The sequence below is a fragment of the Salvelinus fontinalis genome, chromosome 13 (genome assembly GCF_029448725.1).
Source record: "Salvelinus fontinalis isolate EN_2023a chromosome 13, ASM2944872v1, whole genome shotgun sequence".
Taxonomy (NCBI): Eukaryota; Metazoa; Chordata; class Actinopteri; order Salmoniformes; family Salmonidae; genus Salvelinus; species Salvelinus fontinalis.
Window position 1 is genome coordinate 36,782,727 of NC_074677.1, and position 15,994 is coordinate 36,798,720.

At 45.4% G+C, this 15,994-nt stretch overlaps 1 protein-coding gene across 3 annotated transcripts in view; it reads left to right on the forward strand.

The window, feature by feature from the left end:
• The window catches only part of LOC129868589 (connector enhancer of kinase suppressor of ras 2-like), a 55,161-nt gene that overhangs the window by 28,198 nt on the left and 10,969 nt on the right, over positions 1-15,994 (forward strand). For all 3 annotated transcript variants that reach the window (XM_055942702.1, XM_055942701.1, XM_055942703.1), the window contains 3 exons: positions 8,716-8,862; positions 14,451-14,584; positions 14,684-14,898. In XM_055942702.1, the coding sequence (XP_055798677.1) occupies positions 8,716-8,862; positions 14,451-14,584; positions 14,684-14,898 (496 nt within the window). The remainder of the gene's footprint in view (positions 1-8,715; positions 8,863-14,450; positions 14,585-14,683; positions 14,899-15,994) is intronic.

Sequence of the window (15,994 nt, forward strand, 5' to 3'; positions counted from 1 at the left end):
TCAGCGTCAAACAAAACTATCTCTATCCTCTATCTTGTTAAGTGTGTTCTGGTGTGTTTTTTGACTCATGTCATGTCTATGCTAGTATGGCTTAAATTCGCTAGCTAGTTAACCAATAACTGTAACAATGTAATTGATAGACAACAAGTGCACGTTGTGCAAATATATTTGTTTTCAATAAACATTGGAGATTTATATATAGTTTTAAATGTTGCCAACAATCTGAACCAACCCTGTCAGTTTTGCCCCATAGTTGCGCACACATCAGTTTTGTTTTAATCTCACTTTAGCCGTGTCACATTAAAAAATAAATCTATTTGCATGATTAATGCTGAAGGAAAATAATTTCCATGTGTCCTACCTGTGCTTGGAGTTCAAAAAAGTAAACCCAAAATAAGGTAGCTGTGTTATTAAAAGTATTATTGAAACTTTCAGTGAAAGTTTTAAGGAAGTTATACAAAAAACTCTAAATTACCTACAATCGTAATAAAACCTCCCTGGAAAACTTAAAAGGAACCAGAGTAAAACTTTCGTAAAACCTCACTTCAACCTAAAAATAAATGCTGATTTCCTCACCATCTTAAATAAGCATGCCCCATTCAAAAAATGTTGAACCAGGAACAGATATAGCCCTTGGTTCACTCCAGACCTGACTGCTCTTGACCAGCACAAAAACATCCTGTGGGGTACTGCATTAGCATCGAATAGCCCCCGCGATATGCAACTTTTCAGGGAAGTTAGGAACCAATATACACAGGCAGTTAGGAAAGCAAACGCTAGCTTTTTCAAACAGAATTTTGCATCCGTTAGCACAAACTCCAAAATGTTCTGGGACACTGTAAAGTCCATGGAGAATAAGAGCACCTCCTCCCAGCTGCCCATTGCACTGAGGCTAGGAAACACTGTCACCATCACCATTATCCATGATAATTGAGAATTTCAATAAGCATTTTTCTACGGCTGGCCATGCTTTCCACCTGGCTACCCCTACCCCGGTCAACAGCCCTGCACCCCCCACAGCAACTTGCCCAAACCTCCCTAATTTCTCCTTCACCCAAATCCAGATAGCCAATGTTCTGAAAGAGCTGCAAAATCTGGACCCCTACAAATCAGCTGGGGTAGACAGTCTGGACCCTCTCTTTCTAAAATTGTAATTGTTGTAACCCCTATTACCAGCCTGTTCAACCTCCTTTCGTATCGCCTGAGATCCCCAAAGATTGGAAAGCTGCCACGGTCATCCCCCTCTTCAAAGGGGGAGACACTCTAGACTCAAATTGTTACAGGCCTATATCTATCCTACCCTGCCTTTCTAAGGTCTTCGAAAGCCAAGTTAACAAACCAATCACCGACCATTTCGAATCCCACCGTACCTTCTCCGCTATGCAATCTGGTTTCAGAGCTAGTCATGGGTGCACCTCAGCCACGCTCAAGGTCCTAAACGATATCATAACCGCCATTAATAAGAGACAATACCGTGCAGCTGTATTCATCGAACTGGCCAAGGCTTTCGACTCTGTCAATCACCACATTCTTATCGGCAGACTCAACAGCCTTGGTTTCTCAAATGACTGCCTCACCTTGTTCAACAACTACTTCTCAGACAGAGTTCAGTGTGTCAAATTGGAGGGCCTGTTGTCCTGACCTCTGGCAGTCTCTATGGGAGTGCCACAGGGTTCAGTTCTCGGGCCGACTCTTTTCTCTGTATACATCAATGATGTCGCTCTTGCTGCTGGTGATTCTCTGATCCACCTCTACACAGACGACACCATTCTGTATACTTCTGGCCCTTCTTTGGACACTGTGTTAACTAACCTCCAGATGAGCTTCAAAACCATACAACTCTCATTCCGTGGCCTCCAACTGCTCTTAAATGCAAGTTAAACTAAATGCATGCTCTTCAACCGATCTCTGCCCGCACCTGCCCGCCCGTCCAGCATCACTACTTTCGACGGTTCTGACTTAGGTATTCGTAGTTGTCCACATATTCTAAGTGTCTGGTTAGATTGTAAACTCTCCTTCCAGACTCTCATTAAGCATCTCCAATCCAAAATTAAATCTAGAATCAGCTTCCTATTTCGCAACATCCTTCACCCATGCTTCCAAACATACCCTGGTAAAACTGACTATCCTACCGATCCTTGACTTCGGCGATGTCATTTACAAAATAGCCTCCAACACTCTACTCAGCAAACTGGATGCAGTCTATCACAGTGCCATCCGTTTTGTCACCAAAGCCCCATATACTACCCACCACTGCGACCTGTATGTTCTTTGGCTGGCCCTCGCTTCATATTCGTCGCCAAACACACTGACTCCAGGTCATCTATAAGTCTTTGCTAGGTAAAGACCCGCCTTATCTCAGCTCACTGGTCACCAAAGGAGCACCCACCCGTAGCAGGCGCTAGAGCAAGTATATTTCACTGGTCACCCCCAAAGCCAATTCCAACTTTGGCCGCCTTTCCTTCCAGTTCTCTGCTGCCAATGACTGGAACGAATTTCAAAAATCACTGAAGCTAAAGACTCATATCTCCCTCTCTAACTTTAAGTTCTCTGCGCTACGGATCCCTTTAGCGGGATCATTTTCCTAAACAACCGCTGAATTGCAGGGCGCAAAATATTACTAACAATATTTATAATCATGCAATCACAAGTGAAATATATCCACCTATCGTGTCAGATTTTGAAAATATGCTTTGCAGCGAAAGCAATCCAAGCTTTTGTGAGTGTTTAAATCAATGCTACGACAGCTAGCCCCAAATTTGCATGGTCACGAAAGTCAGAAAAGCAATAAAATTAATCGCTTACCTTTGATAATCTTCGGATGTTTGCACTCACGAGTTACACAACAAATTTTCTTTTTGTTTGATAAATATTACTTTTAACAAAAAAAACGGCATTTGGGTTGCACGTTATGTTCAGAAAAACAAAGCCTCGTTCTGTTCAACGAAAATTCCAAAAAGTATCCGTAATGTTCGTAGAAACATGTCAAATGTTTTTTATAATCAATCCTCAGGTTGTTAAAAATAATCGATAATATTTCAACCGGACCGTAACCTATTCAATAAAAGAGAAGGAAAATGGAGAGTTACCCCTCTCGCGCACAGGAACTAATCAGAGGACACCTGACTAGTTTTGAAGAATCTCGCTCATTTTTCAAAATAAAAGCCTGAAACTATGTCTAAAGCCTGGTCACAGTCTGAGGAAGCCATTGGAAAAGGAATCTGGTTGATACCCCTTTAAATGGAAGAAAGACGGGCCAGGAAACACAGATACATTTAATTTTTTTTATCACTTCCGGGTTAGATTTTCTCAGGTTTTCGCCTGCAGAATCAGTCACAGACAATATTTTGACAGTTTTGGAAACTTTGGAGTGTTTTCTATCCTAATCTGTAAAGTATATGCATATTCTACGATCTGGACCTGAGAAATAGTCCGTTTACCTTGGGAACGTTATTTAAAATAAAATAAAAATCTGACCCCTAGCGTCAAGAGGTTAACCTGTCAGAGCAGCTCACAGATCACAATTAACCCTTCCAACTAACTCATGCCAATACTGTTATTTATTTTTTCTTTCTCCTTTGCACCCCAGTGTCTCTACTTGCACTGTAAAGGCAGTCAATGTTGTTCTCCTCCTCAAACGAGGAGGAGCATGGATAGGACCAAGATGCGGATTGAGGGAAATAAGCCATCTTTTAATGACAACAGCAAACAAGACAACAAATGTGACTAACCTTCAACCGTCCTGTGTGGACACAGGAACAAACACCCACAAAACCCCAGTGAAACCCTGGCTGCCTTAGTATGACTCTCAATTAGAGACAAACGATACACACCTGTCTCTAATTGAGAATCATACCAGGCCGAACACAAAAACCAACCTAGAAATACAAAACATAGACTGCCCACCCAAAACACACGCCCTGACCATAAACACATACAAAAACAACATAAAACAGGTCAGGACCGTTACAGAACCCCCCCCTCCCTCAAGGTGCGAACGCCGGGCGCACCAGCACAAAGTCCAGGGGAGGGTCTGGGTGGGCAGTTGACCACGGTGGTGGCTCAGGCTGAGGGCGAGGTCCCCACCCCACCATAATCAATCCCCGCTTCTTTATCCCCCTCCCAATGACCACCCTCCCACTAACACCACCTAAATGAAGGGGCAGCACCGGGATAAGGGGCAGCACCGGGATAAGGGGCGGCGGCAGGTCCTGGCTGAGGGACTCCGGCAGGTCCTGGCTGAGGGACTCCGGCAGGTCCGGGCTGAGGGACTCCGGCAGGTCCGGGCTGAGGGACTCCGGCAGGTCCGGGCTGAGGGACTCCGGCAGGTCCGGGCTGAGGGACTCCGGCAGGTCCGGGCTGAGGGACTCCGGCAGGTCCGGGCTGAGGGACTCCGGCAGGTCCGGGCTGAGGGGCTCCGGCAGGTCCGGGCTGAGGGGCTCCGGCAGGTCCGGGCTGAGGGGCTCCGGCAGGTCCGGGCTGAGGGGCTCCGGCAGGTCCGGGCTGAGGGGCTCCGGCAGGTCCGGGCTGAGGGGCTCCGGCAGGTCCGGGCTGAGGGGCTCCGGCAGGTCCGGGCTGAGGGGCTCCGGCAGGTCCTGGCTGGACGGCTCCGGCAGGTCCTGGCTGGACGGCTCCGGCAGGTCCTGGCTGGACGGCTCCGGCAGGTCCTGGCTGGACGGCTCCGGCAGGTCCTGGCTGGACGGCTCCGGCAGGTCCTGGCTGGACGGCTCCGGCAGGTCCTGGCAGGACGGCTCCGGCAGGTCATGGCAGGACGGCTCCGGCAGGTCATGGCAGGACGGCTCCGGCTGGTCATGGCAGGACGGCTCCGGCTGGTCATGGCAGGACGGCTCTGGCTGGTCATGGCAGGACGGCTCTGGCGCTAGGCAGACGGCAGACTCTGGCCGGCTGAGACGCACTATAGGCCTGGTGCGTGGTACCGGAACTGGAGGTACCGGGCTGAAGACACGCACCATAGGGCGAGTGCGGGGAACAGGAACTGGGCACACTGGACTCTCGTGGCGCACTCTAGGCCTGGTGCGTGGTACCGGAACTGGAGGTACCGGGCTGGAGACACGCACCATAGGGAGAGTGCGTGGAAGAGGAACAGGGCTCTGGAGATGCACTGGAAGCCTGGTGCGTGGTGTAGGCACCGGTGGTACTGAGCTGGGGTGGGAAGGTGGCGCCGGATATACCGGACCGTGAAGGAGGACACGTGCTCTTGAGCACCGAGCCTCCCCAACCTTACCAGGTTGAATGGTCCCCGTAGCCCTGCCAGTGCGGCGAGGTGGAATAGCCCGCACTGACCTATGCAGGCGAACCGGGGACACCACCTGTAAGGCTGGTGCCATGTACGCCGGCCCGAGGAGACGTACTGGAGACCAGATATGTTGGGCCGGCTTCATGGCACTCGGCTCGATGCCCAACCTAGCCCTCCCAGTGCGGCAAGGTGGAATAGCCCGCACTGGGCTAAGCACGCGTACTGGGGACACCGTGCGCTTTACCGCATAACACGGTGTCTGACCAGTACGACGCCCTCTTACTCCACGGCAAGCCCGGGGAGTTGGCTCAGGTATCCAACCCGGCTTCGCCACACTCCCCTTTAGCCCCCCCCCCCCCCAAGAAATTTTTGGGTGAGCCTCTCGGGCTTCCGGCCTCTCCTATGTGCTGCCTCCTCATACCAGCGCTCCTGGGCTGTGGCTGCCTTCCTCTCCTCCCGAGAGCGGCAATTCTCTCCAACCCTTCCCCAGGGTCCCTTTCCGTCCATAATCTCCCAAGACCATTCCTCCTGTGTCCAGTGCCTTAGTTCCTTTTCTCTCTCCTCAATCCGCTTGGTCCTGTTGTGGTGGGTGTTTCTGTAAAGGCAGTCAATGTTGTTCTCCTCCTCAAACGAGGAGGAGCATGGATAGGACCAAGATGCGGATTGAGGGAAATAAGCCATCTTTTAATGACAACAGCAAACAAGACACTACAAAGCTACAAATGTGACTAACCTTCAACCGTCCTGTGTGGACACAGGAACAAACACCCACAAAACCCCAGTGAAACCCTGGCTGCCTTAGTATGACTCTCAATTAGAGACAAACGATACACACCTGTCTCTAATTGAGAATCATACCAGGCCGAACACAAAAACCAACCTAGAAATACAAAACATAGACTGCCCACCCAAAACACACGCCCTGACCATAAACACATACAAAAACAACATAAAACAGGTCAGGACCGTTACATGCACATTCATCTTCTGCACATCTATCACTCCAGTTTTTTAATAGCTAAATTGTAATTATTTCGCCACTATGGCCTATTTATTGCCTTACCTCCCTTATCTTACCTCATTTGCACACACTGTATATAGATTTTTCTATTGTGTTATTGACTGTACGTTTGTTTATTCCATATGTAACTCTGTTGTTGTTTGTGTTGCACTGCTTTGCTTTATCTTGGCCAGGTCGCAGTTGTAAATGAGAACTTGTTCTCAACTGGCCTACCTGGTTAAATAAAGGTGAAATATATATGTTTTTTAATAAATAAAATAAAAAACTCTGTGGTCCAACTCATCCCAAACCATGTCAATTGGGTTGAGGTTGGGTGATTGTGGAGGCCAAGTCATTTGATGCAGCACTCCATCACTCTCCTTCTTGGTGAAATAGCCCTTACGCAGTCTGGAGGTGTGTTGGGTCATTGTCCCGTTGAAAAACAAATGATAGTCCCACTAAGCGCAAACCAGATGGGATGGCGTATAGTTCAGAATGATGTGGTTGCTATGTTGGTTAAGTGTGCTTGAATTCTAAATAAATCACTGACAGTGTCACCAGCAAAGCACCCTCACACCACCTCCTCCATGCTTCACGGTGGGAACTACACATGAAGAGATCATCTGTTCACGTGCTCTGTGTCTCACAAAGACACAGCGGTTGGAACCAAAAATCTCAAATTTGGACTTATCAGACCAAAGCACAGATTTCCACTGGTTTAATGTCCATTGCTCGTGTTTTTGACCCAAGCAAGTCTCTTCTTCTTATTGGTGTCCTTTAGTAGTGGTTTCTTTGCAGGAATTCGACCATGCAGGCTGATTCACGCAGTCTCCTCTGAACAGCTGATGTGGCTGTTACTTGAGCTCTGTGAAGCATTTATTTGGGCTGCAATTTCTGAGGCTTGTAACTCTAATGAACTTATCCTCTTCAGCAGAGGTAACTCTGGGTCTTCCTTTCCTGTGGCGGTACTCATGAGAGCCAGCATCATCATAGCGCTTGATGGTTTTTGTGACTGCACCTGAAGAAACTTTCAAAGTTCTTGAAACGTTTCGGATTGACTGACCTTCATGTCTTAAAGTAATGATGGACTGTCGTTTCCCCTTTGCTTATTTGAGCTGTTCTTGCTTTAATATGGACTTGGTCTTTTACCAAACAGGGCTGTCTTCTGTATACCACCCCTACCTTGTCACAACACAACTGATTGGCTCAAACGCATTAAGAAGGAAAGAAATTCCAGAAATTAACTTTTAACAAGGCACACCTGTTAATTGAAATGCATTCCAGGTGACTACCTCATGAAGCTGGTTGAGAGAATTCCAAGAGTGTGCAAAGCTGTCATCAAGGCAACGGGTGGCTACTTTGAAGAATCTAAAATCTAAAATCTATTTTGATTTGTTTAACACTTTTTTGGTTACTACATGATTCCATATGTGTTATTTCATAGTTTTGATGTCTTCACTATTATTCTACAATGTAGAAAAAAATAAAGAATGAGTAGGTGTGTCCAATCTTTTGACTGGTACTGTATATAGAGTATGTGTGTGTATTGTACTGTATGTACAGTAATTGTGTCTGTCTGTCTTTTTAAGACGGGCGATGTTTAGTCTTTGTGGGAGTGAAATGGGCCATTGCCAGTCGGCATAGCTGTTGTGAACACAGACAGTGTCTCAGCCGAACAATAATGTGTGTCTCTGTGTGTGTGTTTTTATAGTTTGACTATGTCGCCATGCCAGTCCCTGAGTTGAATAATGTAACTTGTTTACAGATAAGTTGCATTATTAACATTGGCACTCTACAGAGCACAGAGGTAGAGAGAGATGCTCAGTGTGGCGTAGAGAGGGAGGAATGGAGAGGGAGGGAGGGGGACGTGACCTGCTTTCTCTGCTCCCCTGCCTCTACTGGAGCCTGCCTGGGAGCACACCGCCATCAGTAGATCCAAGCTCACTGTAGCACAGCTGCACACTGTCTGTTGCGGGTCAGAGCCCAGTAGGGCTTGGCGCTGATGCTTTGCGATGCATTATAGGTCGGCACGAGGTGCAACACTATCAGTTTGTTTAACTTCTGTTAAACGTTATTTAACATTGTACAACAGATGGGACAGAATTTTGAAAATGGTTATGTTCAGTCAAGAAAATAAATAAATGGAACAACATTTTGTCTACATTGTATGCAACACTTTCCAGCACATGCTGTTTGGTTCACTGTTTTTGTGCAAAATGCCATTCTTATCCAAGCACTGTAATTTGTGGGAATGGGCTGTAGTGTATTGGAATGGTCTTGCAGTAGTTTTCACCATCATTATCTCCGGTGTTCCTCTTAGGCATAGTTGGTTGAAGAGATGTTCAGAACCACAGTAGCTACTGTAATTTAACTAGCTCTATTGTCATGATTGGTTGAGTATTTCTTCAGCTTCACTGAGTGTTGAATTGTCTCTCTCCTCTGTGGCGTATCTGTGCAGGTGGGCTGGCAGCTGAAGAACCTGGTGAATGCCCTCAGAGAAGACCCCAATGGAGTCATCCTCACCCTGAAGAAGAGACCTCAGAACACTCTCACATCTGCCCCTGCCCTGCTCAAGAATGTACGATGGAAACCCCTTGCACTCCAGGTAATTATATTATGATGTGATTGGTTTTGTTTGAATATCTGTTTAGGATTCCTTCTGGTAGATATGAATAGCAATTATTTCACCAATTCATCTGGTTGCTGTTTAATTTTAGCGATAAGGAACAAAGCGCTCATTATTGATAATGACCAACTGGCCTAGAAGCTCCTTATGAGTGTCGCAATGTTAATAAATTAGATTATGATACATGATGAACTAAAGGGTAATTGTCTGTGAGTAAGCACTTAACTTATAGCTCATACCTGGTCACTCTTTAATTGAGTTCTAATGGATTGTGTGGAGTGTAATGATTTATATATACGCTAGATGACTGACAGGGGGGTGCTATTTTGAAGACCCTGCGCCTCAATTTTGGTACATGTAATTTTGTACTTTAAACATTTAATTGAAATACTGTAGAATTCCATTCATTCCTATGGAGGACTGCTTCTTCTGTGGAAAGCCAATATGGCAGACTGGTGGCTTCAAAGTCTCTCATCGGCCAATACAAAGCATCAGCAATCCAGGGTTTATATACATTATTGGTGGCGCGTCAGTGAAAGAGATAGTGAATCCATTGTGCTGCTCAGTGTGGATGTAGTACAGACAGTACAGTATGGGGAACTGGCTGGGGGAAACAGGGGCTGCCTGAGGAGGAGGAACAAAGACAGAAAGCTAGCTGGGGAGGATGACGGTAGAGGGGGTTGGGGGTTTACTTCATAACTGCCTGGATGGTTTTTCTTCGGGAGCCCTGTACTGCGTGAGAGCTATTTTTAGGTCTGCACTAGGCTTACTCATTTTCATGCTGCATGGGTTGCCTTGATGATGCCCAGGACTGTTTCTGTGGTTACATGTCTTTGGCATCTGCAGTGAAATCAGTTAATGTGTTCAGATAATCAGCACATCATCATCATATCTCAATATGTGAAGCTTGAATGGTTGCTCCTGTATGGGACTGTGATGAGGGTCTGCATATGCACTGCAGTCATGTCAGGGAAATAATGATGTATTGATTATTTGGCACAGTGGCATGTTTTTCAGTCTGAAATGAACAGGATTCCGCTTGAGCTATGCTTCATTATTGTGGCTGAATAAAATATAAAAAAATAGAGTATTGGATTGCCTTCCAGGGAGGTTATTGTTGGCAGTCTTACAGGTTAAACAAACAAATACACACAAAGGTTACCAATCACTCACGAACAGTAGAATTCACCCAGTGTTTGGTTAATGAAGCACCTCAGAGTTAAATGACAGCATGCCGGATGACTGTAGGAGCCGCTGACATATGGTACGAACACTGTTAGGGTGACTTTGTCTCCCAGGACTGTTTATGATGGATGTGTCAGTCAAAAAGAGTCGGACCACTGGAGCTCAACGCGGCTTGGAGAAAGGGTAGCCTGTTCTATTATTAAATCAACTCTTTACCAAATAGATGATGACAGAGAAGCCTATGGAAAATCCAGGTAGTAGAGGACAAAGACAATGTGAGATGAATTTGAAATTAATCTTCAGTGAACCACCATCAAGCACTCAGTGTTTACCATTGTGGATAAGAGTCAATGAAGAGTGAACCTAGCCATCTGTTCATCCAGTGTCATACAGTAGTACTCTGTCAGCTGCCCTGGACAGACTGATAGGACACAGACAGAACCAAGGACAGAGGTTAATGCCGAGGTTAATGTGGCTGCTCATAGTGGGAGCACTACCAGCTGTAATCATTATTTTGTGCAGGGTTGTCTTTTGATAATAATACAGTGCAGTTGGAAAGTATTCAGACTCCTTGACCTTTTCCACATTTTCTTACATCACAGCCTTATTCTAAAATTCTCATCAATCTACACACAATACCCCATAATATAACTTTTTGCACATTAAATACTCAAATTTGAAATAACATATTTACATAAGTATTCAGACCCTTTACTCAGTACTTTGTTGAAGCACCTTTGGCAGCGATTACAGCCGCGAGCCTTCAAGGATCTCTCTGTACTTTGCTCCATTAATCTTCCCCTCAATCCTGACTAATCTCCCATTCCCTGCCACTGAAAAACATCCCCACAGCATGAAACTGCCACCACCATGCTTCACAGTAGGGATCGTCCCAGGTTTCCTCCAGACGTGACATTTGGCATAGGGAATTTTGTTTCTCATGGTCTGAGTCCTTTAGGTGCCTTTTGGCAAACTCCAAGCGGGCTGTCATGTGCCTTTTACTGAGGAGTGGCTTCCGTCTGGCAACTCTACCATAAAAGCCTGATTGGTGGTATGCTGCAGAGATGGTTGTCCTTCTGGAAGGTTCTCCCATCTCCACAGAGGAACTCAGGAGCTCTTTCAGAGTGACCATCAGGTTATTGGTCACCTCCCTGACCAAGGCCCTTCTCCTCTAATTGTTCTATGGATAATTCCTTCGACCTCATGGCTTGGTTTTTGCTCTGACATGCACTGTCGTCTGTGGGACCTTTTATAGACAGCTGTGAGCCTTTCCAAATCATATCCAATCAATTGAATTTACCACACGTAGACTCCATTGAAGTTGTAGAAACATCAAGGATGATCAATGGAAACAGGATGCATCTGAGCTCAATTTTCGAGTCTCATAGCAAAGGGTCTGAGTACTTATGTAAATAAGGTGTTTCGTTTTTTAAATTTTTATATCTTTGCAAAAAAATCTAAACCTGTTTTCGCTTTGTCATTATGTGGTATTTTGTGTAGATTGATGGAGGAAAAATAATAATTAAAATCCATTTTGGAATAAGGCTGTAACATAACAAAATGTGGAAAAAGTCAAGCGGTCTGAATACTTACCGAATGCACTGTAAATGCATTTTTGCAGACGCTTTTATCCAAAGCGACTTACAATAATGCGTGCATACATTTACATATGGCTGGTCCCGGGAATCAAACCCACTATCCTGGCGCCATGCTCTACCAACTGAGCTACAGAAGACCAGAAGATCTTGTTTTGTTTCCTAACCTATTCATAACCCACTGCTTCATATTTTTTTAGCTTTTTTCCCCTTCCTGTTTTGGTCTGAGAGACATGAAAAATCTAACTGTTGGGGTATTTTCTTTTAACAGCACTGAGCCAACACATTTACACCATAATTTTAACTTTTCTTGTAGTGATGTATTAATAATGAAGAAGTACATAAAATGGATTTCTATTTTAAGTGGTATTTATTATTAATTACGTCCAGGAGAAGGAGTCCAGGAGAAGGAGTGAGCTCTAGATGTTCCGAAGCCTCCATGGTCATACATACTTATCAGGAAGGAATATGGCTCGGATTTCTTTTATAGGAGTTCAAGGAAAATTACAGAGCAATGATAATTTATCGTAGAAGTGGACTCGAAAGAGTAAAAGGAAAATATATTAACATTTTGTTTTTTGCTTTACGTTGTAATGTGATTTTTACAGGACCTTTACCAATCAGATGTTATTGGGCACGGGGTTGAGTCATCACAGTAGGTTAGACTTCCTAGTGTATCTCCTGGGGAGAGATGGCTCATCCTCACCACACTTGACACATCTTGAAAAAATGTCCTCTGGTCTGATGAAACAAAAATAGAACTGTTTGGCCATAATGACCATCGTTATGTTTGGAGGAAAAAGGGGGAGGCTTGCAAGCCGAAGAACACCATTCCAACCGTGAAGCACGGGGGTGGCAGCATCATGTTGTGGTCGTGCTTTGCTGCAGGAGGGACTGGTGCACTTCACAAAATAGATGGCATCATGAGGGAGGAAAATTACGTGGATATAATGAAGCAACATCTCAAGACATCAGTCAGGAAGTTAAAGCTTAGTCGCAAATGGGTCTTCCAAATGGACAATGACCCCAAGCATACTTCAAAAATTGTGGCAAAATGGCTTAAGGACAACAAAGTCAAGGCATTGGAGCGGCCATCACAAAGCCCTGACCTCAATCCTATAGAAAATGTGTGGGTAGAACTGAAAAAGTGTGTGCGAGCAAGGAGGCCTACAAACCTGACTCAGTTACACCAACTCTGTCAGGAGAAATGGGCCAAAATTCAACCAACTTATTGTGGGAAGCTTGTGGAAGGCTACCCAAAACGTTTGACCCAAGTTAAACAATTTAAAGGCAATGCACCAAATACTAATTGAGTGTATGTAAACTTCTGACCCACTGGGAATGTGATGAAAGAAATAAAAGCTGAAATAAATCATTTTCTCTACTATTATTCTGACATTTCACATTCCTAAAATAAAGTGATGATCCTAACTGACCTAAGACAGGGAATTTTTACTAGGATTAAATGTCAGGAATTGTGGAAAACTGAGTTGAAATGTATTTGTGTAAGTGTATGTAAACTTAAACTTCCGACAACTGTATATAGTCGTGATCCCAGAATCCCTTGTTGTTAGGGGTCCTGTTGTTATACCCTCTATTAGTTGCCAAAAACCTCACATTTACTGAACTTTTTGCCACATTTGTTGATAAAGAAATCTGAAAATACTCTGGATGCATTGAGTAACATGATAAGAATATTCCTGGAAAATGTGGGGTAGGTGCTAAAGAAAACAAACAATTCAAAGAAGAGTCTTCACCTATAAGATGCTTTTTGATCTCTCCTAGATGTGCCACTGAGGAACTAGAGCAAGCACACTTGTAGTTTTTGGAACACAGCCCTGCATCCCTGCCATCACACAATTACTCTTGTTTACCTAATCCAAAAACATTCCATTATAAATCGCAATGTAGGTCAGGTAGGCATAATTTGAAAGCTTGTTCTATTACCAACATGACTAGCTAAATTATAAAATACGATATTACCGTGTTAGGCTTTCACAATGCAATTCAGAGAAACAGATGGTCATTTTTGTCCGCATAGTTAAGGAGTCATGAGTGCATTCAGGTGCGTGTGACGACACAATAGACCAACAGGCTCATTCTGGTCAGGGTATGACGCCATGCCATCTGGTAACTGTACATCAAACATGATGATCATAAACATTGACATTGTATATGACATGAGTTTTCTATTATGGAAATGTGAAGTACACATTTGGACTGGCAGGTGTTTGGCTTGCTTGTATGACATCAAATCGGTATTTATTATAATCCTCAACGTCTCATCTTTCAAAATACGTAGAGTCCTCTTAATTTACAGCATTTCCCTCACTCCGACAACAAAACATTTGCAAAAGTTGCCCAATTAGTAGGAGGGGTACGTCGCTTTGCACCGCTGCGAGGTGCTCAAGTTTATAATGACTGTCAGTCAAAACCCACACAGCACTGTGAAGCGCAAAGCCAACGCTCTGACGTCATGAATAGCATGTTACTGTACATCCACTGTGTTCCAATTTAGATGTTTATCAGTGACCAAATCTGACATTTACAACCTGTGAATGGGTACATGTGTAGAGGGCTACGAGAACTGTCTGACTAGCACACAAGCTCACAACATTGCACCCTAATCCTCTAGTAACTCAAACATGGAGAACTCTTTTCTATAGGATCATGTCATAAAATGCTATGAATTAGAAATGATTGCATTTAGGAAATTGTTTAATACTTCTGCATCCTGCTATTCTGCTCAGTCTTGCTGTCTACATGAGTCCACCCTTGTCCCTACAGCCCATCCCCACCAGTCCCAACAGTGAGTCCAACACCCCGCCCAACAGCATGGGGACCATGGGGATGTCCTCTACGCTGGACAGTGGCCATGACGTATTCATCCTGTCCCCAGTCTCTGGCCTCTATGGACACAGGTGAGCCTACCAAACCCATACATACAGCTTCTGTTTACCTTACTGTTTAGTCTTGTTGCGCCTGTCTGATCTTCTCCATACCCTACCTGTTAATCACAGAGACGAGATAGGCATCATGTCCTGCGATGACATCAGTAAGTACAGCATGGAAAAGATGGGTATGAAGGGCTCGGAGTCTCCCAGCTTCTACCTGGACCACGATGGGGGCAAGTACTTCACGTTGGTGGAGGAGGATTGTCTGGCCCTGGGGCAGGAGTACGAGACTAGGGGTCGCTCCACGGGGGTCAGGCGGAGGGACAGGACACCCACCCATGGTGAGTCACCCAGCCCAGATAGGTAGCACTACCAACCAACCACCCTCTTCTCTCTGTGCAGTAGTGTAATGTTAAAGGAGCATTGAAGAGTGGAATTCCAGGCGAGGTGGGTTGCTCTCCTCTCCTACCTTCATTTAAGCTCATTCTCCTACAGTGTATCCAGCTGTAAAGGGCACGTGGAGAACGTACAGTGAAGCCCTATGGCAATTGCTATGCATAGTAGAGATTATTATTATGCACCCCAGCGTATTCATGTTTCACAGAAACCCCTCCCTCTCACAGCCCAGCACTACCCTCCACGCCCACAGTCAGACATCCCCTGTCATTGCCCCTTCATCATCATCAGCACTGCAGCAGTAGGATGGCCAGCGTCAGGATGACATCACCTAAGATCAGCCTGACTATTCTACATGCCACCTCTGTCTGCACTTTACATTATGAGCTCATTCACAATACTGCACGGGACAACTCTGGAATATTTAGTGAGTGACACACTGTCTGTAAACACTGGGACAAGGAAAGGAGGTCTTTGCCAGCCCTTGACAATGTACAGTATTCTATCCGTCCATCAGACAGAAATGGCTGTTGAGGCTCTGTTGAGGCTCAGTTTGCCGTGTATTGTACAGTGTGTAGTGGTGCAGAGATAAATCCCTTTGGCTCTGCCAGACGGAGTGTTTTTCATGTTAACAGTCTGCCAGGGAAGTGACAGTGGATTCCTTCCAAGCCCATAATGGCTCCAAGCAGGGTACGATCTGCTCATCCCAGTCTGTGGAGGCACCATGTGTCATGATAAGGCCCATCACAGTCTCTCTCATGCTCACACATTCACACACGTGCAGCAGGTCTACCGTTTCCCCTTCACTCTAAAGCTCACTTCTTTTCAACTGGATTCCCATGCTATAACATACTCCTCTTATACCCCTTACTTTCCTGCCTGCACTTTAACCACTGTCAGGCAGACGTCCACCCACGCACAGCCACTCCTCTCTCACCATCTCTCACCCTCTCCTCTCCCTCTCAGTGAGACAGCCCCCACTCTTCCCTCAGCTCCTAGCTCTCCCTCGCTCTTCCCTCAGCTCCTAGCTCTCCCTTCGCT